We start from the raw sequence: 21598 nt of genomic DNA on the forward strand, positions 1-21598 counted from the left end.
CTTATTCCTGTTTGACTTTAATTTTATTTCTTACAATGAAAACACCACAATTGCAAAATTGTGTTTTTTCAACATTAGTGAAATATTGACAATACATTTGTAATCAAAATGCATTTTATGATGTTCTGATCAGGTCTCGGATGATTTGATTGGTCAGAATTAAAATTAGAATTTTGCCAGTTGAATCACAATTTGTTGGAAAGTTTCACATTCAGACAGATTTTGTTGTGAATTAAAAAACAGCAGCAACAACAAAACTTTTTGTCCCATCCATGATTTCACTAGAAAAGAGAATGAATTAATCACTTTCTGACCTCCTTCTTCACCTTGTTTTCTCTTTTCTTGCTACGACCAACTTACAGGAAACTTTACATATTTCTTGCAGTCTGGTGGTCTTGAAAACTCAGTTGCTTTTTGCCCTGATTGTATAAACTTGATTCATGCAATAAATTTGTGCAGCTGTTTGAGCAAACAGAGATAATCGGATTATCAGATTCTTCCACAACTTTGCAGCCATTTGTAGGTGAAAGACTCAGTAAATTATGGTCCAGTTGGACCTTCCTCTGGTTCCCAGTTTGCAGTTTGGCTCGTCTTTATACTCACATGTTCTTTCCACAGAAGCTCCTGAAGCTTTACTGTTAATCTGACAGAAACTGTAATCTGTTTAGAGTTACATTAAAAAAGGAATTCATAAATCAGCTCTATTTTTTACAGCTGTGTTGGTTTGAGTCTTTATCTAAATACCTGAAGGAGTAAACACTCATCAAGTCCAGCAGATTGGAGTAATTTTCACCTGTTTATTGCATCAGGTGGCAGATAAAACACAGTAATGAGAAGAAAACATACTTTAAATTGTACTTTTTGACTGCAGATCCTCAGATAATCTTTATTGCACCTTATTATCACAATACAAAACAGCTTTTTTCCAGTTTATTATAAATAAACAAAATCTATTCACATCTACATGTGAAGCAGTTCCACAATCATAAGGTTTGCATTTAGATTTTAAATACATTTTTAAGCAACAGTTTAGCTGTCTTATCTGTTTTTTTTTTTTTGTTTTTTTTTTGAGAAATTGTTTGCATGAATATCAGTCAAACTTCTCCTGGATGAATTTAAACTTCCTGGACATCTCTGACCTGTTTTTGTAATGCCAGAAAATCAGCTGATCACTTTAATCTCTTTTTCTTCTCCCTCTTCAAAATTACCAACATTTTCCAGCAGATCATTAATCCTAGTCTTTGTCAGTGTCAAGCAGTTTGCCTGGCTGCTTTCCTCTAAATGCATTCATAGCACTTCCCTTAAAAGCGTCAGTCTGAGTCCGTTCAGTGAGATTTGTCACTTTGAGCCACATTAAATACCTCAGTGAAAATGAACCACTGAGCCAAGTGAAGCGTTTTCTGCTCCGCTGGGCTGCAGATCAGCATCCAGCTGAGAAAACATTGTTCAGCAGCTGGAAAAGAATTTGTTTCATTAACATGCAGCATAACTGGCTGTGTTATTATTATTATAACGATTACGATAGTTTATATAACATGTTTCAGCTCATTTTCTGATCTGTAATCAGGAGGAAATTTTAACTTTATGCCAGAATATACAAACATGTTGCAGCTGAGTAGAAAGTAAAGTCATTCTGGTTCTGTTGTTAATGTGTTCAGTCCAAACAAAGTTTCTACGGCTCAATCAGAACCTGAACTTTTTCTCTGATGGTCAAATGCTTTTCCACCTGCAGAAAACTTCGGGAAGCAATCCATCCTGCCGTCCTGGAGGAGATCAGGGTGAGTTCCTACAGTCTCTCTGTCATGTTGGAGGATCTCCTGCTGCAGATTAACTCCCTCTGCTGCTGCGGCTCCTTTAAATCTTTACTGAGGTCCATTAAATGTCAGAACCTCCTCTGGAGGCTTCAGGCTCAGAACCTGCAGCTGCCTGAAGTCACATCAGCAGATTTACTGTTACAGCTGCTTCCTCTGCAATATCTCAGACGTTATAAAACCACTGATTATTTACAGCTTCAGTTCACATTAAGCTGTATGGGACGCTGTGGAGAGGTGACTACATCTCCCATGATTCCAGGTCCCGCTCCTCAGCGATGGAGAACCGGACCAGCATCTGGAGCGAGAGTCCACCGAAGTTCATCTCCAAGCCCAGCAGAGTTCTGGTCAGGCTGGGACAGAGCGGGAAGTTCTCCACCAAGGCCACAGGACGGCCGCAGCCACAGGTCACATGGTACAAGGTGGGCGGAGCCTAACAGGCTGAGAGCTGAAACATGTTTGGATTTCATAGCTTAATGAATTTACCTGAAAATAAGTCCAGAAATCTGAGCAGAAGTAAAATGATTAATGCATAGCTGCCTTTCCTTTGACCATATAATTGAATAATTTGACATTTTGAAAATAAATTTGCTGAATCGAAACATGCCAGTGTCTGACAAAACCTCACATTGTTTGATAGTTTTTGCCTTTAGAATGAGATGGTTGTTTGGCTGTATAATATTTGGTTTGTTTGGCAAAACAAATTGTTTAACAGAAGTAAAAACACTTTTTTCACATCACAAGTCACATGATCAACAACTGAATGTCATTACTGACACAAACCACAAAGAGGAAAACAACAGGAAGTAGTTGGAGGATCACGGTGCAGCATGTTCTTAAATTAATTATCACATGAACAAACTTATTCATGTGCGATTTTTAATTGAGAAACTGTTTTTTGACATATGTTTAATTTGTTTTGCATACAAAAATGCAGCTTATATTGAACAAGATCAGTGTTTACGAACCAATCAGGATTATAGTCTTTCAAAAATGAACCGTGATTCTTATGACCTCAAAATCAACCTGAAAGATCTTAACCTTTTCATTTAACTACACCTAAAAGAAGCAAAAATAATTCTTCATATTCACTGTTAAACTCTAGAAAACTGGGAGATATGGTAAAAACTATTCTGCAGACAGGATTCTGAAAATAAAACGTCTAACTTCCCTTCTGATAATTTTGTCTTTGTCCTGATCCAATGGTCTTTACATATAATCACAAAATATTGCAGAATCCAGAATTGTCTTTAATCTCAGGAGGAATTTAAAGAGTCTGCACTGAAACATTTATGTTGCTCTTTCTTTCATCAATCATTTCTGAGACGATCCATATGCAGGTTTTTACTCCATAAGACGTTTTTATGGAAGGAAATATAGAGAAGCTCAATTATTCTAACATTTAGTTTGATCTGCTAACTTCATGGAGCCAAAAAACATTAAGAAAGAAATAATTTATGATTATTAATGATGCAAAAACAATGATGGTATTTGAAATATGCTGTGTCTACAGGTGATTATAATCTGGATTTGAAAACGTTTTATTATGGTTTGAATAAAACAAACTGTAAAAGCTGGAAGCTGCTGCACAGAGGATTTACTCAGAAAACAAAACAGATTTTATAGATATGTTAGAGAAACATTTGGACGACTTGCTGGAGGAAACAGAAAAGATAAATCAGAAAACTGGAGAGGAGCAAACATTTCGCACATCGTTAATCATGGCAGCTGACAGAATTTACAGGTTGTTCTGTGTTTCTTCTGGAAGAAACGAGAATGATACTATAAGCACACATAGCAAGGCAGAAACATGCCGTAGGCCGCCCTGGGCATCTGCCATCTTCACCCAATCAGAACCAGCTGCTGCTTGTCTCTGTTCCTGATCAGGAGGTTTATGGTTGATGTTGTTAAGCTGCTTTTTGTAGCCTGTCTATGTGTTTGTATGTTTGTCCAGGGGGAGGCGGAGCTTCAGTCATCTGGTCGGATCAGCGTGTTCGAACTTTCTGGTCGTCACTTCCTGGAGATAAAGGAAGTCCAGGCGGAGGATGCAGGAAGTTACACGTGTTCAGTCACCAACAGCGCCGGAGCGGCCACCGCCAGCGCAGAGCTTATAGTTCAGGGTGAGACAACCAATCAGAGCCCAGGATGGTTTAGTGTTCAAGGCGTCTTCACTCCTGCAGCTCTATGCTTCCAGCCTGCAGAGATCAGACGGGTCAGAGAAGAGAACCAGAGGTCATATGAACCAGGTGCTTCATATGACATCAAAAACGTCAACATAAAAAAACACCAAGTTATTTATGGAGGCTTCAGCTTTGTGACGCCGCTGATGTGAAATCTGCTGCATGTTGTTCTGACCCAGTAGAGCAGCTGCTGCAGCTCAGACTGGTTCTGTTGATGTTGAAACTGCTTTTATCTGAATACATAAAAACTGAGATCAGACCTTTGTTGAGGATTTCTGTGTTTGTTCCACCTTCAGTTTGAATCTCAGTGTGTGAAAGATTCCTTGGTTCTGTTTCCTTCAGGTGTTCCTGAAGCCTCGTCCAGGTGAGACGATTCTGTCTCTAACAAACTTCTCTTTATAAACCTGCTGCAGCTTCCACATCCTCACCAACCTGCTGCTTTACTGAGTCATTCTGCTCTAACATTTTCAGAGTATTAACACACCAAAGTTTATCTGAAACTATCTGATCAGGATGTTATCTCCATATCAAACGTTTTATACTTTATATTTCAAGTTAAACGTGTCAAAGATCATATCATTCAAGCGCTTCTGAACAGTAACCACTAACCACTGCACGCAAAATACAGCAGCTTTGACTGCAAAATGCAAATATTACCAAGTATTTTTGGTCTAGTTGCTCGTACAACTATATTGGTATGCTTTAAATTAACCTAAACTAACTTACAAGTAACTTTTCAGTAAGATATTGAAGCTTGTTTTAAGTAAATAATTTATAATACAAGTAAATAATATAAATTCCAGTGGCAGATTATTTCACTTCTAACATCAGAAAATGTCTTGTTACAAGTGAAATAATCTACCAGTAGAACTAGTATTTTCTTCCTCACTGTGAAGGAATTATTAAATAAAGAGAAGCTCCTATATTTGACTGAAAAGTTACTTTTCAGTTAGTGTGCTAAGATATTTGCACTCAGATTTTGTGTTTTTGCTGTGGTGAATTCTAGAGACGTTATGGAGGTTTCTCTCTTTTTTCTGGCAAATAACAAATTGAGTTTGTTTTTTCATAGAGTTGGTCACAGTTTGAAGACTTAAGCTGCCTTTTTTCTGCACATAATCACAAAACTAACACTGTCCTGCTGGATGCCTCATATTAAAACTTTAAGATGAAACAAAACATCCCACTGTTGAAAACTGCAGCGTTCATCCCTCTGAGGAACCATCAGCCATTAAACCAGTAGAGGGCAGCATTTCTCCCAGTCCTGGCAGGTCGACTGCAGACCAGCAACAGGAACAAACTGCATCCCGGAGGAGCAAACCCCCTATAGAGCTCCCTCATGTGGCTGGAAAGAGTACTGCTGCCGCTCAGGTAACTGGAGACAACATATATTAAATGTTTACTCCTTTAATTTTTAAACAGGTTCTTTAATTTTGTCGTTACTAAACAAGAACAAGCTGCTTATAAACGTTTCATGTATAGTCACTATGATTAGAATAGCTCTTAAATGTCAATTTGAGATAAAGCAAGTGAGAAGAGAGCCCTCTGTTGGCCAGCAGTAAAACTACATTTCAGGTCAAATAAATCTCCCAGTGATACGTCAAATATTATTTTATAAATTCAATACTAATGATCCAGTTTTAGGATGTTCTAATTAGAAACCATTAACAAAAAACCCCGAAACAAACAAAAAATAATAATATAATATTAAAGTGACTGAGTAATTTTATGATGCAAAATATTAAACAAGAAAATTGTGTTTGTTTGATTTGGGCGAAATTTGAATTTTGTCTGATTTTGCTTTTTTATATTTTAATTAATAATATCATAAGTTATGATATTATGAACACCAAAATTATTCATATTCGAACACCTTCCACATTGAAGGTGGAATATATTCACCCGGTGGCGCCATTGTCTACGTGACGTCATTTCGACAATGACGTGGCGTCAATTAAGAATAAGATTGTGTTGGAATAACCCGCTCGTTTTGGACTTTTTCTTTTTACTTTGTATTAGTTTTTAAGAACATCTGAATTTCACTTAAACCCTTTAAATTGCTACAAGTTGCATTAAAATGTTAAAATAAGGAATATAAAGCATTTGATTTATAATATAAACCTTTTTTTTTTGCAGGTTCAGTCCAGTCGAGTTGATCCGGTTCAATCAGTCAAAATGGCGCCATCTGCGTCCAGCTGCAGCAGGTTAGAGCCTCACCCACAATTATTGTCTGTATTTTATGTTACAGTTTAGAGTTTTGATGTAAATAATTATTTTAGAGCAGCTGCAGGCTTTGTGACATTATGTGAATATGATCTGAGTCTATTCCAGCTCTATTATTTATTTATTTCTCCTAAACGTATTTTCATGCTAGCTGTCAATCAGACTGTTTGCTTCCAGAGCTCTGAGGAGATCCACATCCGGTTCCGGTCTGCGGTTTGAAGCGGTTCCTCTGGACCAGGAGGCCACAGAGGGAACCCAGGTCACCTTCACCTGCCAAGGTAATCCGAGGCTGCAGAGTACAAACATGGGAAACAAGAGTTTATTTAGCCAATCTAATGTTCAAATGCTTTAATTTATGCAACTAAAAGTTAACAAACCTTGTTGTTTTCTTTTTAAGTCTTTGTTAATATCCAACTTTTCATGCATTTCAGGCTTTAACTTATTTCAGAAAAGTTGTTAAAATAAAATTGTCTCCTTTTAATGTTCTCATTTCCTCTCCCAGCTTCTTTGCTTCACCTAAACATCCCCCAGTCCTGCACTTTGTGTCCATTACAGACATATTTCCAGACAAATGCTACAAAGTTGTTGCTGTTTGAAAAACAAACAACAACAACATGGAAATGAACAATTTTTATGTGACTGATGTGGTAAAAAATATCTAACATTTGATGCTGATCACATTCCTCTGCCTTCAGTCTCGTCTGTTGCTGACGCCATGGTAACGTGGCTCAGAGACGGGAACCCAGTCAGGACGGGTCCAGGACTTCAGCAGAGACGGGACGGGACTCGTCTGATTCTCACCATGGACAGAGTGACGCAGCTGGACAGCGGGACGTACGGGTGTCGGCTCACCACTCCTGAAGGACTCAGCGTTGCCTCGGCAACATGGATGCTACGCGTCAATCGTACGTCCATTACACCAGAGTTTCCCTGTCCCTCCGTTTGTCCATTTACAGAACAAAGTGTCTCATTGTCTCCCCTCAGGTGCGTCCAGGTGTCCGGTGTTCCTCAGTGAGCTGCAGGACTGCAGCGTGTCAGAGGGTCAGCCCATCAGCCTGCAGGTCTGTGTGGAGGGAAAACCTGATCCCAGCGTCAGCTGGCAGCTCAACGGTCAGTTTTACAGAAATAAATTCTGCAGGGTCTCTGTTTTCTACAGCCGAGTATTAGGACCATTTTCAATAGAAAAAAGTACATTTCAGCCAGAAATCTCAGAAATGTTTGAGTTTTGAAAATCAGAAATTTACAAGTTTTTTTTGTAAAAAAAAATAATTTTTGTTTCTTGGAAATTCTTGACTTTGGAGCTCAGAATTCTGAAATTGTGTCTTTATTTTTTTTTCTAGAACATTTTGAGATTAATTCCAAAATTTCAGATTTTTTTCTGGCATATGTCCAACATTTACAACTGAAAGCTTCATGTTTTTTCTAGAAAATTTCTGAGATGAAACTCAACATTTCTGATATTTTTGGCACAAATTTTAGATTTTTGGGGCTTTGTTTCTTTTTTTTTCGTTTTCTTGAAAATTTCTGAGATTAATCTGAAAATATCTGCCTTTTCTGGCAGAAATTTACTCAGTAGTTTCTTTCTGCATGTTTTCCTCCTCTGCAGTGTGTTGACCTCACAGAGCAACAGTAGAAACGTTTCAGCAGGATTAAATGCATGAGGCTGAAGTGTCCAGCAGAGGGCAGCAGACATGCAGACACAGACAGCAGAAAGTCTTTCTTCTCATATTTCTTTATTTATTGAGCGCTATATAAAGATATATAGTGTTATCGTGTTTTGGCTCCCAGCATCGTTTTGCTTTGCTAAACAGAGTTTGTGCCGGGCAACAGGACAGAATGATGTTGGCTGAGCACAGAAAGAAAAACATAAATCCAGATAAGATAATAAGCAGCAGAGTGGAAACCTGCTGAGAAAAACCGTTTAAAGCCAGGAAAGAGATTCTGTTTTTAGGCTTTATTTTTAGAAAACCGGAGTTGATTTAAAAAAAAACTGAATGGAAAAATGGAAACAGAGAGACGGATCAAATCAACACTGTGAAACATCACACACAAGTCAAGCAAAGTATATAAAAAATGTACATATTAGGTGTTTGTTTTATTTCCCAAAAGTTTAATTTTAATTTTCCCAAAACTGACAAATTAAAGAGGAGAGATGTTTTCAGAGCTGGAACAGCCGGCCGTGTTTTACAGAGAGCTTCTCGTTGGACGGTTGAACAGCTTCAGGACAAGAGCAGGAAACCATATAAAGACAAAACATGCTGCTTCAGGGAGCGCACACACAGGAACACACTGAGAGCGCTTGGCCGACCCAACAAGGGCATGCACAGCGAGTTCACCGTGTTTCAGAGCTGCACTCCATCATGCTGTGGGACTCCTGCTCTCTGCCAATCCAGTCACTCCTCCACCTGCAGCCCAGAGTTACTCCACAGTCTGAGGGCCTGGAATAAAGCTGCTCACACAGCAGCTGCTTTAAACCTCAGATGTAAAGGTTGAATCCTCCTGCTGCTGCTAAAATAACTAAAACATAGAAACTTTCTGCACAATTAAATATTACAAACTTAAGTTTGTTCTAAACCAGAACTAACTTATCTGATGACTAATTACAACAGTCATCAGTTAGACTTTTGGTCAAACTTACTCCCATATAAAATATCAGGCTTGACGATATGGCTGAAAAACATATCATGATATAACCGTTTTGTATCAGTCCATACCGATAATTGTTGATTAGTTTTCTTGTTTTAAAGGGGCAGTATTATGAAAAATTCAGATTTTGTGCTTCCATTTGAGACTGCTTCTAAAAACAGCCCAAGAGCTTAAAGAACACCCAGCCATTTTTTGGTGTCTGGAAAACGAGCCCCATTGTTGAGTCCTAATCTAAATGATATCGCTATTACCTAGCAACCCAAACTGAGCTCCAGTACTTTTTGCCAGCTGAATTTACTGCTGTATTCATTGTACAATGGCTGCTGGAAAAGACAGGTGTTTTGTTGTTGACTTGCCATCCAGAAACCACTTGCTGTATTATTACTGGTTGTGCAGGAGGCTACAATTCTGCTTTTCAAAGATTTATGGTTGTATTTTCATGTGACAGTGTAAACATCGAGTTGGGGTCGCGACCAGCAGCAGATTATTTGGATTTAAAGTGACAAGACACTCTAAAACGGCTAAAATCTCATAATCTAAGAATAATTTTGTGCAAAACTTGTAATGAACATGTTTTATATCGGCCATAAAGTTATTCTAACCTGTTTAAAGAACATTTCACCTTTAAACATCTGATTTACCAATAAACTGGTGGCTTGACTTTTTCTGTTTTAACCAGGTTATTGCTAGCCAACCAAAGAGTGACTGAGTTAATGCCACCAAACTTGATTAGCCAGACACTAAAGTCGTTGAGCAACTAAGATCTTTCTTCTGCCTACATCTCCCAAAATGCTTTGCAGTTCTGGATCGGAGTTCAGTGAATATTCTATACATTGAATATTGGACATTCTATCAGATATTTTATCTACTGATATTGATCAGGTGTGTATCGCAGTATAAATTATTGATTTATTTATTGTGTACAGTATAAATGCATTTTATTCTTTCTCAAATTTTAACATTGTTATCATGACTATGTAAGAAAATTGTGCAGTTGTGATATAATTCTGGAATATTGTGATTATAATATCGGTTGATATCATGATGATATCTGCTGCTTGTTTCTGTTCTGTTGTGATGAAGATGATGAGGTTTCTTCTTCCTCCTTCAGGTCGTCCTCTTCCTCCCAGGACCCGGTCCTCACATGTTGGGGGCGTGGCCAAGCTGATGGTCCAGAATGCATCACGCCATGATGGCGGCGTCTACGTGTGTGTGGCAGAGAACATCCACGGTCGAGCAGAGAGCAGTGCCCGGGTTCAGGTCAAAGGTCAGAAGATTCACTAACAGTGATGAGGAAAGAAACTCGCAGGTCACAAAATCCATTAAATAAAAATGCAAAAACATTTTTTTATTATTTTTCTTTTCTTTTTTTTTTTTTTTTTTTTTTACATCCTCAATAATAATTTTCATGAGATGTATAAAACATTTAAACAATTTCCAAATCTTTGGGTCATCAGTTGATTTCTAGTTTGTTGGCCACATTTTTTCCGTTCCTGTCTTGCAGACAGAGGGCCGATCAAAATCATTTCAAGGACCACAAATGGCCCCTGGGCCACACTTTGGACACCTCTGTTCTAAGAAGTAGTTTCATTTCAGGAATTCAAATAAAGTTTTATAGATTATTTAAGCAGAGTGGTTCATTTCTACCAGTTATTTTGATTATTTAAACCAATATTTTATTCTGTTTAAAGGCATCATAATTGGCTGGGTATGTCCAAGTGTAAAATAAAACTGTTTTTTATAACATGGGTGTTAATTACTTATAATAAATTAGCTACTAAATCAAAGTCACTGAGAGCTTTGTTAGAGTATTTTCTCATTAAGTTGAATATAAACTTTTATTTTATCACATTTAATATTCAGAGTTTCTCCCTGATATGAAGCAGCAACAATAGTTTTATTGTTGCACAAGAAGATACTCATCAATATTAAGTTAATCTCTTATTTTTCCTGCCTGAACTGAGCTGGGTTTATAAAGGATCTGATTTGTTGTTTATGAAGAACCACAGAAATCATTCATCAGCAAGTAACACAGAAACCTTCATCACAGCTTTATAAGGAAAATCAGAGAACGGGAGGAAAATCTGACAGAAGCTGGAAATCCCCAGCTACACAAACTCAGTGAAATATCAGCAGATTCCCACAAACTGACCCACTGAGTCCTCAGGATGTCCATGTGTGGACAATAAACCTGATCTGAGACCAGAACAGATATCTGTGTCTTACAGCTGTGGATTTAATCACTTTTTATTTTCAGCTCAGCTTCTCCAAACGATTTAACTGACATAATGGCTCTTATCAGTCAGTCACTTTCCACTTCCTCTTTTTCTTTCTCAATGCAAAAACAGAGAATTACCCTGAGAATCAGTTAACAAATATTATTTATTATCTTATTTGTGAGGTGGTTTCAGCCCCTCATAATGACCTCACAGTAAACAGATCAGCCATTTTGTTTGATACGGTTTCCTTACTTCCTGCCTTTATGATGAAACCCATTCACTCAACCTCCTCTTTTCCCGATTTATGCAGAGCACAGCTAACAGTTAATGCATAGCAACTGTTAGCTGCTAACAGTTAATGCATAGCAACTGTTAGCTGCTAACAGTTAATGCATAGCAACTGTTAGCTGCTAACAGTTAATGCATAGCAACTGTTAGCTGTGCTTTTTTTATTCTAGTAAAGACAAAAGATGACCATGACTTGTTTTGGTTTCTGTTAAGAACATACAACTATGTGGATCCTGTTGAAAAGAAAAAACATGTTAAGTTAAGAACTAGATGAGTTTATTAAAACTGCTCATTGAGTGACTGAGTATTTCTGATCATCAGCTTTGTGACCAACGTTTGGTCAGTTTTCATCTCTGGAGCAAACAGTGGAGGGTTAAAAGGCCAAGAGGAAGAACATCAACCAGGACCTTAGATAACTTTCAAAGTTCATCAGTCTACATAGAAAGATTATTTACAAATGGAAAACATTTCAGATATAAAAACTCGCAACATTCAGAAAAGTAGAAAAACATCATTTTTCTTTCTGTTATTTTTCTTGTGCCATTTTTTGTCGTTTTTTTCTATTTTTGTTTCTTTCTCTCCCTCCGTCTCCATCTTTCTTTCTTTCACACCGTGTCCTCTCTGGTATGTCTGATATGTACACAGAAGAAAAGAACCACTTGAGTACAAAAGTTCAGCCTTTCACGTGCCACACAGATATTCTTGCATGTTCACACACACTCAGCAAACAGAGCGTTGGGTTGTGTGCCAATGCAGGGAGGAAAAGGAAATCCTTTCTCCTTATAAGGAAACGGCTGAGTGAGGAACACGGTGATGCTTTCCGTCGCTGACTCTCCTCCTCTGGTCTGACAACATTCCCAGTTTAGTGGGAAGTCTGTGGAAGCTGCAGGAGGAGACCAGAGATCTGATCTGGAATCAGATCCAACACAGATTCGTAGCTGTTCCTCCATCAGTTGGAGATTGGAAACCTCCATTCACACATCTGATCAAATGATGGAGGAAACTGATCAGTGATCAGATGCACATGGACTTTAGTTTCCTTTGAGTTCAGCCTGCAGGGCAGCAGCACGAAGTTCTGCCTTAAAGTCAAACATCTGATTTTAATAACATCTGATTCAGATTTACAGGCTCATTGAAGCTGGAGTAGAGCTGCAGTGATGTTAGGAAACCTTTAACCGAAGCGTCCAGTTCTCTGTGGCCTTCAGCATCTTGGGTCAGATGATTGCACTGCAAAACTCTAAATCTTTCCAAGTATTTTTGGTCTAGTTTCGAGTGCATATGTCTTAGTTCACTTGACATAAGACAAAACTAACTGACAAGTAACTTTTCAGCAGCTTGTTTTGAGTCATTCATTCCTTAATATTGATGAAAAAATGCTTTTCTTTCTTTCCTTTATTTAACCAGAAAAAATCCTTATGAGATTTTTTCATAAGGAAAGAAAAACATCTGATTTTAATAACATCTGATTCAGATTTACAGGCTGAATCAGATCCCTCTGGGATCTGCCCAGAGATCCCAGAGGGATCTCTGGGCAGATCAAGAGATCCCTCTTGATCTGCCCAGATCAAGAGGGATCTGGGCAGAAATGTGATCTGGGCAGAAATCTGCAACACACAACAACTTGGTTACACAAAAGTAAAAAAATTAAAACATGCATTTTTTAGTTCCACTGGCAGATAATTTTACTTATAACATGTGGAAAATTTCCTGTTAAATGTGAAATAATCTGCCAGTGGAACAACAAACTCCTCTGTGTTGCTCAAAAGTTACTTGTTTGTTTTTATCTTTTTTTTTAAGTGCACTAAGATACTAGAATTAGATCAAAAATATTTAAGAGTTTTTGGTTTTCCTGTGAAGTTGTCAATCTAACAGAGCAACTGATTGTCATGTTTGATGATTTCTGACTTTTTCTTCTTCGTGTGTTTTTGTGCTGCAGGTATGGTGCAGTCTCAGAGGTCAGAGGTCACAACAGCAGGTCAGGCTCCTCGCTTCATTCGCCGTCTAAGCGATCTGAAGGTGATGGATGGGAGCAGAGTCTCCATGACGGTGGAGCTGAGCGGTACGCCCTCGCTGTGTGTGTGTGTGTGTGTGTGCGCTGTGGTATTTCCTGTCTGATCTCCAGGGACACGGTGCAGATGAGATGAAGACAGATTGAATGTAGTTCTGCCTCTTCATTTCCTCTGTTTGTGTTTGTCTTGTTGTTGGGACAAATATCTGGTCTGTCCTCATAAAACCAGTAAAACCAGTAAAAACATCCTGGTGTTTGGGTGAAGTTCAGGTTCCTGAGCAGAAAGACGGACGGCAGCAAAATTATTTAGAGTCTGAATCACAATCTGTGGCTTCAAGTCTAAAAAGCATTTAAAACTGCATAAAAACAAACTCTTACCAAGTATTTTAGTTCTAGTTTCTAGTTCAAATATCTTATTACACTTAAAATATCCTACAAGTCACTTTTCAGCATGAAGTAGGAGCTTGTTTTAAATAAATAATTCTTTAATATTGATTTTATCCACTGGCAGATTGTTTTACTTGTCACAAGACACATTTCCCCTGTTAGAAGTGAAATGATATGCTGATGGAAATAGTACTTTCACTTTAATATTAAGGAATTATTTATATGAAACAAGCTCCTATATCTTGCCGGAAAGTAAATTTTATTTTATTTTGAGTTTTCTAAGAACTAGAACAGAAATACTTGGTAAGATTGCATGTTTTTGCAGTGAATGTGTGTTTTTCTCTTCAGACTGAAGCTCCGTCCCTCCTATCATAACTCCCGTGTGTGTGTGTGTGCGTGCGTGCGTGCGTGCGTGCGTGCGTGCGTGCGTGCGTGCGTGTGTGCGTGTGGGTGCGTGCGTGCGTGCGTGTGTGTGTGTGCGTGCGTGCGTGTGTGTGTGTGCGTGTGTGTGTGTGTGTGTTATGTAATGAGTTTCCACAGAGACTTGTCTCCATATAAGCTGTTTGCATATCGCTCTGCATCTCTTTTGTTGCTCAGTTTTGAAGAGATCTGTGCGTCTGTCATGATGATAAATGTATCGGAGACGATAAATTGTCCCAGAGTTATTGCGATAAACGATGGTATTGTTGTCTTGATACCATTTTCAATGAATATAATAACAACCTAATAATGTAGGAACACATTCTCAAATATTAATGAACTTTAAATTAACACTGGAACTGGAAGGTATTTTAAATATCCAAAGTAAATAAACAAAACAACAGAAACAACAAATAAAATGAATTATGAACAAAGTTGATCAAAACACCAACTGAAAACTTTTGTCATCCAGTTTTTGGTAGAAAGAGAAAAAAAATCATTCAGATGGAAATTATTGAGCTTGTTTTAATTTATCATGCGATTAATTGACAAGACAAAGTTAATGCAGAAATTAACAAACATTTAAATTCCTGTCAATGCCAAAAACACAAAGTAACAGTGTAATAAAGGTGGAAGCTTCATTATACTGTCACTATTTTATCTCTACAGCTTTACCAAAACCAAAACAGCAGAATCTTTTCTGTCAACATCAAGTTAAATACAATTTGAGTTTTTACTGTTTGGGATAAAATTCAAGTAATATATTTGATGCATATTTTAAAGTTAAATTCTTCATGCAATTTTTCCTGATTTGGGTTGATAAATTACTCCTAGAGGGTTTTTTTTTTTTTAAATATAAATAATCCAGTGATAGGTCCAGTGACCTTTGACCTGCAGGTGAGCCTCCTCCTCTGGTGATGTGGCTCCATGACGGGCAGGAGGTCTCGGAGTCGGAGGACTTCCACCTCCTCAGGGAGGAGAACCGCTACACTCTGCTGATCCAGGAGGTTTTCCCAGAAGACACTGGGGCCTACAGCTGCCGGGCCTGGAACCAGTACGGAGAGGACCAGACCCAGGCCCGGCTCACGGTGGAAGGTCTCACATAACACCTCAAACAATTCAATTACTAGGAAAACTAAATGATGTTGTAATTAAAGATTTACTGTAGATGGTGATGAAAAAGGTCTCCTGTAGCAGTCAGTGTTCCAACGCATTTAAAGAACATCGATTGAGGATGAATAAAAATGTGGCTGTAAATGTGAAAGGTCAATTAAAATTGAAATAAAGTCAATCACAACTAGATATGCAATATTGATAACTGTAATGTTACTGATATTGAAAAAAAATTTGTTGCTCACGCAGCAGGAAGCATGGCTCCAAAGCAATCAAACTTTCTTCCTGGAAACTTTTTACCATATGACACTTATTAAACTATGAAAAACATCCAGTGTATGTATTGAATTTTAACAATTTAAGTGTTTGACCTGTTTGTGTTGTAAAGTGTCCCAAGATAAAACATTTTTGCAAATATGTGTTGTATAAAAAATGATTTCAAATTAAACATCTGCAGTTTTATGCAAAAACAGCCTCAAAACTATTTGAGAAATGTTTAAGATTTTAGACAGGAAAAATAAAAGTCAGCTTAAACTGTGAAATCAAGATGTGTCAGTAGTGACACGTTTCATCTGTAGGAGTAAAGGAGTGAATTAGTGATCGCTGACGGTGTTAGGAAAGCATCTCTAATACGCTGACATATTAATGAAACATTTTATATTCTCCTGAGGGTTTAGTTTATTCATCAGATCTTCATGTCTTCTCTCGTTTTGACATTTTTCACTGGATTTTCTGTTGTACAGATTAAGTGCTGACAGATTCAATCGACTGGAGCTTTTAGGAGTTTTTTGTTGTTTTTTTGTCAGAACCTCAGGACGGCGTCCAGCCCTGGTTCATCACAAAACCCAAAGCGGTGAGCGCCGTCACGGGTCAACACGTCCTGCTGTCCTGTGCCATCGCCGGAGACCCGTTCCCCCAGTACACATGGACCAGAGCGGACCAGAACCGAGCGCTGAGCTCCGGAGGAGACTACGAACTGCTGCAGAAGGAGGACGTCGTCTCGCTGCTCATCAGGTCTGAAAGTTTTACACCTGCAGCCTGAAACGTTTCTGAAGAACACGGAGAACGAAGTGTCTGTTTCTGTTTCAGACGGGTCCGAAAGCATCACGCAGGAGACTTCCTGATCACCCTGAGGTGACACACTAACACACTGCAAGCAGGAAACAAACCAGAAACTGAGCAAACATGAAGGAATAATCCTGCATGATCTGCGGTTCAGATTAGAGGATTAAAGTCTCCCTCCCCCCGCCTGAATCTGTCCATATATCCGTAATCTGTCAACCCGTCACACGCTGCAGACTGACCGCCGTCATCTCATTTAGTCATGAGAAAATGTGTCAAATATAACACACACAAATGAGTTTAGATCCTAAAATATCTAAAACCTCATGTTGGTCGACTGCAGCAACATAAAGCATCATCTGAAGATTAATCTGAGGCAGGAATTGTTGCTAACGCACATAAACAAGTTCAGATTTTAGTAGTGTTTTCCAATTTATTACTGATTTATCTATCCTGTCCTATTCCATTTTCTCTTTCAGAACTACAGTGATGTCAAAAAAGTGTTTGCTCATTCATAATTTCTGAATTCCTTCATAACATCAAACCCAGTTAAAATATTAATCAAAGAAAACACAAGTAAACACAAAATGCAGTTTTTAAATTAAGGTGTTTATTTAAAAAAGTGAAGTAAAGTAACTTAAAACATGCAAAAAAGATGGGAAATCAGGAAGTGGGCAAACACTGTATAACAGCTACTTATAATAAAAAGTAACTGAGGTTGTGTTTGTGTGTCAGGAATAAAGTGGGAGAATGCAGCGCTGTGGCTCAACTGTCTGTCACTGAAGGAGAACCTGAAGGAGACAGAAGGTGAAGAAAAATACATTTTATTTAAAAATCAAGTTTTTCTACAGCAAGTGACTGACCTGAATGACAGTTATTTATACTCAGGTTATTGATTTGATTAGAGGAAAAGTATGAACATAACATGGTGAAATTATAATGATCTGGCTGCATGAAGAGGTTTAGCACTTTTTCAAACTTTGCACACACTTCTCTGATCAGTGAAAGAGAATCCGTCTGCATCACCATCAGCTTTTTGCTGATGTAGCAGAAAAATCCCAACAGAGGAAACACAACAACACATGGATCTACTGGAACAGCTCAGGGGTCATCCTGTAGTCATGCTTGTTTTGTATTCAGAAGATTCATTCACTGTTGGTAATTTTACAATAACAGACAAGAAATATGTTAAAATTACTGCAAGTCAGTGAGGATTTGAACCGTCCGATTGCTGATTTAAAAAAAAAAAGGGTGAAAAGGTGAGGGATCATCTATCACTGATCACTGATAGATGATCAGTGAGTGTCAGTGATGCTTCATGCTGAGTGAGGAGACTTTAGAGGAAATCTCTGCCTAAGCTGCTGATGGAGAAGGTTAGGGAACCTCAGACAGAGTTTCTCTGTGTGAAGGACAGAGAGACAGTGGTGAGGTGTGAGGTAAACAAGAAGGACTCAAAGTGGATGTGGACTGTCATTAGGCATTTACTCTGTAATTCCTGCTGTTTGCACTGGTGATGGCTGGTTTTATAGAGGAAGTCATGCTGGAGTCTCCATGGACTCTGATTCCCACAGACATCCCACTGGAGTGAGTGAGAAGCAGAAAACAACAGATGTTTAATGGATGAAGGATTTCTGTAGGGTTGTTGTGACAGAACAGGCTGAAATGACAGGCAGAATATAAGAAAGTTTATTCATGTGCTGTGCAAAATTCACAATTTGCTCAGTTTTGTATTTCCATTTGGGTTTCAACTGCTCATATAAACAGCTTAGAAAAACTTGCTGGAAAATACAAGTGTTTTGTTGTTGACTTAGACTGCAAAAACACATTTTTATTCTACGTTCTAGTGCAAATATCTTAGTTCACTTGAAATAAGACAAAATTGACTTACAAGTAGCTTTTGAGCAAAATATATTTCCACTGGCTGATTTTTTTTTGCTTACAAGACATTTTCCTATATTATAAGTGAAATAATTCGCCAGTGGAACTAGTACATTTCATCAATATTCAAGAATTTGTGAATTAAAATAAGCTCCTATATCTTGTTGAAAAGTTACTTGTAAATCAAGTTTCCCTTATTTCAAGTGTACCGAGATATTTCCTCTAGAATTTAGTTAAAAATGGTTTGTAAGATTTTGTGATCTTGCAGATATTGTTCACAAACAACATGCTGCTTGTTGGTTGTGCAGGAGGCTCCACGTCTGCTTTTCAAAGATGTACGATTGAGTAATTTTGCATCTGTTTGCAGCAGTTTCCTATGCGAGTGTAAATGTTGAGTTGCGGCCTGTGGCCAGCAGCAGCTTATTTATATTTAAAGTGACAAGACGCCCTGAAACTAAAATCTCATTACCTAATCCTAACCCTAAGAATGATTTTGTGGACAAAATGTAATTATAATGTGTTGTACAGCCCATAGACTTCTCCTAACCTGTTCAAGGAAGCATGATGGGTCACCTTTAATACAGTTAGCACGTTTTTTATTGTACCCAGAATGATCTGAACTGCCGGATGTGATTCTCCTCAGTCAATTCTTTATTCACATTTCTTTTCATTCACCCGTCCCACTCCCAGCCCTCCCTCTGTCCTCTGTCCCTCTGTGACCGAGGGCTCTCCCAGCACTCCATCAATCCGCCTGTTTCATATCCAACAATTCCCAAAGCTTCTCTAATCTGTGCGTATCAGCCCAACCAATCAGAGCCAGCATTTCCTCCACATGGATCCTCTGATCTCTGCAAGCAACCAGCTGCAGCTCCAACACAAGGCCAGAGCAGAACGAGGTGAAGAGGAGTCCCAGTCATGAAATGGGCCCGATGAAGATCAGTTCATTCATGCCCATAAAAGGGAAGCTGAGTCACCTGTGATGTAACAAGCAGTTTGAGTTGAACTTCTCATCCTCCTCTTTCCTGACTCCAAAGTAGGCGGAGCCTCGGCTTTGTTTATTCTCTCTACTTCACTCCATCTCTCTTTGCGCTTGTTTCTGCAGGACCGCAGCAGCCAGAGGAAGACCAGGAGGAGGAGGAGGAGAAGGCAGGAGGGTCAGTCTGCAGAGGCAGGAGGCTGGTGAGGAGGAGAAGAAGAAGAAGAAGGAGGAGGAGGATCCCCGAGGACTCCTCAAGCGCAGCGTAGAGACGAGGGAGCGCCGTGAAGAGGAGCTGCGACAGAGGGAGGCGCAGCAGCTGGACTTTCGCTCGCTGCTGGGACGCCGAGCTTTCCCCCCCGACGGCGACACCGACACCCAGCAGATGGATTTTAAGGCCAACCTCCGGGGCGTCAAAGGGAAGGCGGAGGAGAAGGCCAACTCCCCGCAGCAGGTGGACTTCAGGAGCGTCCTGGGGAAGAAGGGCGCCGCCGGCAGCAACGGCAACAAGCCGGCCGAAACGCCTCCAAAGAACGCTGGAGACTTCCGCTCCGTCCTCGCCAACAAGAAGAAGACGACGCCGGCGGCGACCCCCGAGAAGAACGGAGAGAAGGTGAACAACTGTGTGGATGGAGGGATTCACGACCAGAAGAGCGAAGGAGGAAAAGGAGGAGGAGGAGGAGGGACGGCGCCGGAGTTCGTGGAGAAGCTGAAGGACATGACGGTGCTGGACGGTCAGCGGCTCCGGCTGGAGTGTCGCCTCGCCTCCGCCGCCGCTGCTGATGTCACCGTCACCTGGACGCTGGACGGGAAAACCGTCAAACCGTCCAAGTTCATCATCCTCGCCAACGAAGGTCAGAGTTCACACACACACACACACACACACACACACACACACACACACACACACTTTCAGAAATGAAATTAGACATCAGCGGCGTGACAGAGGGCTTGTTTGTTAGAAGTTTGGTGTGAGCCATGCTGATGGAGGAGGAAGAGGAGAAAGAGCAGCTGCCGATGAAGCTCAAAGGATTCAGACTCTATTAATAGATCGCAGATGTGAAACAGAAGAGCGTAGAGATGCAGGATGTGATGTGAGACACCGAGTATTGTGGCTATTTCAGATGGGAAAGATCACTTTACACACGCAGCATTAACTGTGCTCCAGGCCTGCAGGTTACAGCGGCTCTGTTTACATCCAGATGACCCCTGACGCTCGGCGAAGGGTCAACCTGTAGCTCCACATCACAAATGACATGACTGCAACTTTCTCATTAATAAACTCTAAACATAGAGCTGGTTTAAATGATTCCAGCAGGGTGCTGTCTTTTTTCTGCTCTAATTTCAATTATTTTTATTGTAGTTTATTAAAGTCAGTGTTATGCTAGATTATGCTGGAAGAAGATTAGGGCCACTGAAAAAAAAAGAAAAGATTTTCTGTCTCAGAACTCTGATTTTTGTTCTTAGAAGATTAATCAGAATTTAGTTTAAAGTTAGAATTCCCCCTTTGTTATTTATGACACTAATCCTCTTCCGTATATTACAGCTTCGTGTGATAACCACCTCTTATTTTCTAAATCAACTTCTACATTAACGCTCCACAGCGCCACCTTGCTTCTCCTCTTGGTATTGATCTGTTTTTAGTCATCCTCAGTTATGAAGAAACGTGACGGATTCCTCTGATTTTCCAACAGCAGCACTGCCCAATAGGAAAATATTGGCTTTTATTCAGCCAGCTGATCAGCAGTATCAGCTTGTTTTATTTGTTGTTACTTTAATGCTTTTCTAGCATCTCATTAAAATTACTTTAACCTGAAGGAACTACATGACAGACATTTTGATCCGTTTTGAAACGATGGCTTTTTAAAAGCTTCATATGTAATGGCATCAATCACCAGCCTGTGCTGAGTGGGGATGCACTAAACACAAAATAAAAACGGCATCATCAGCTGTTTTATACATCATCTGTCCTGCTGAACCTCTGAATCAGACGCTGTTTGAGATCTGCTGCATGTTTGCAGCTTCAGCTGCTTCCAGTTTTCTGCCCCTTCAGTTTTTCCTATAAGTGGAGAAACTTTGGAGTTTGTGGATGAGAAAGCGAGAGAGTCATGAGTTTCTTTTGGTTATATTTACCCAGGATGCCCTGCTCTGTAGTTCGCTTCCTTCATTTGGAGCGGTTTCTGGTCCGCTGGCGTTCACATATGCATTCAAACCGCAGTAGAACTCAATTCAGCCGAACCAGACCGAGGTTTGTAGGTGAACCGGAGTTCCCTTTCTTGGTTCATGTCAGAGTTTGATTCCTTTCACGCCTCCCCAAATGAACCGGAGATTCCAGACAAATGAACTGGAGTTTCATTAAAGCAACGTAAACTGGGCTGGCGTGACTCGGA

General features: G+C 39.5%; 1 protein-coding gene across 2 annotated transcripts in view; it reads left to right on the forward strand.

Annotated features, from left to right (window-relative positions):
- mylka (myosin, light chain kinase a) overlaps window positions 1-21598 on the forward strand; it is a 53604-nt gene that overhangs the window by 8591 nt on the left and 23415 nt on the right. For both annotated transcript variants that reach the window (XM_088002971.1, XM_088002974.1), the window contains exons 4-19: window positions 1733-1778; window positions 2074-2233; window positions 3766-3931; window positions 4334-4355; window positions 5191-5359; window positions 6125-6192; window positions 6389-6489; window positions 6907-7116; window positions 7196-7321; window positions 9969-10124; window positions 13301-13423; window positions 15077-15274; window positions 16099-16306; window positions 16382-16426; window positions 17090-17161; window positions 19335-20062. In XM_088002971.1, coding sequence (XP_087859097.1) covers window positions 1733-1778; window positions 2074-2233; window positions 3766-3931; window positions 4334-4355; window positions 5191-5359; window positions 6125-6192; window positions 6389-6489; window positions 6907-7116; window positions 7196-7321; window positions 9969-10124; window positions 13301-13423; window positions 15077-15274; window positions 16099-16306; window positions 16382-16426; window positions 17090-17161; window positions 19335-20062 — 2598 coding nt within the window. The remainder of the gene's footprint in view (window positions 1-1732; window positions 1779-2073; window positions 2234-3765; window positions 3932-4333; window positions 4356-5190; window positions 5360-6124; window positions 6193-6388; window positions 6490-6906; window positions 7117-7195; window positions 7322-9968; window positions 10125-13300; window positions 13424-15076; window positions 15275-16098; window positions 16307-16381; window positions 16427-17089; window positions 17162-19334; window positions 20063-21598) is intronic.

The sequence above is a fragment of the Poecilia mexicana genome, unplaced genomic scaffold, assembly GCF_051168715.1.
Source record: "Poecilia mexicana isolate PSO_F unplaced genomic scaffold, ASM5116871v1 scaffold_2, whole genome shotgun sequence".
In the NCBI taxonomy this organism is placed as follows: Eukaryota; Metazoa; Chordata; class Actinopteri; order Cyprinodontiformes; family Poeciliidae; genus Poecilia; species Poecilia mexicana.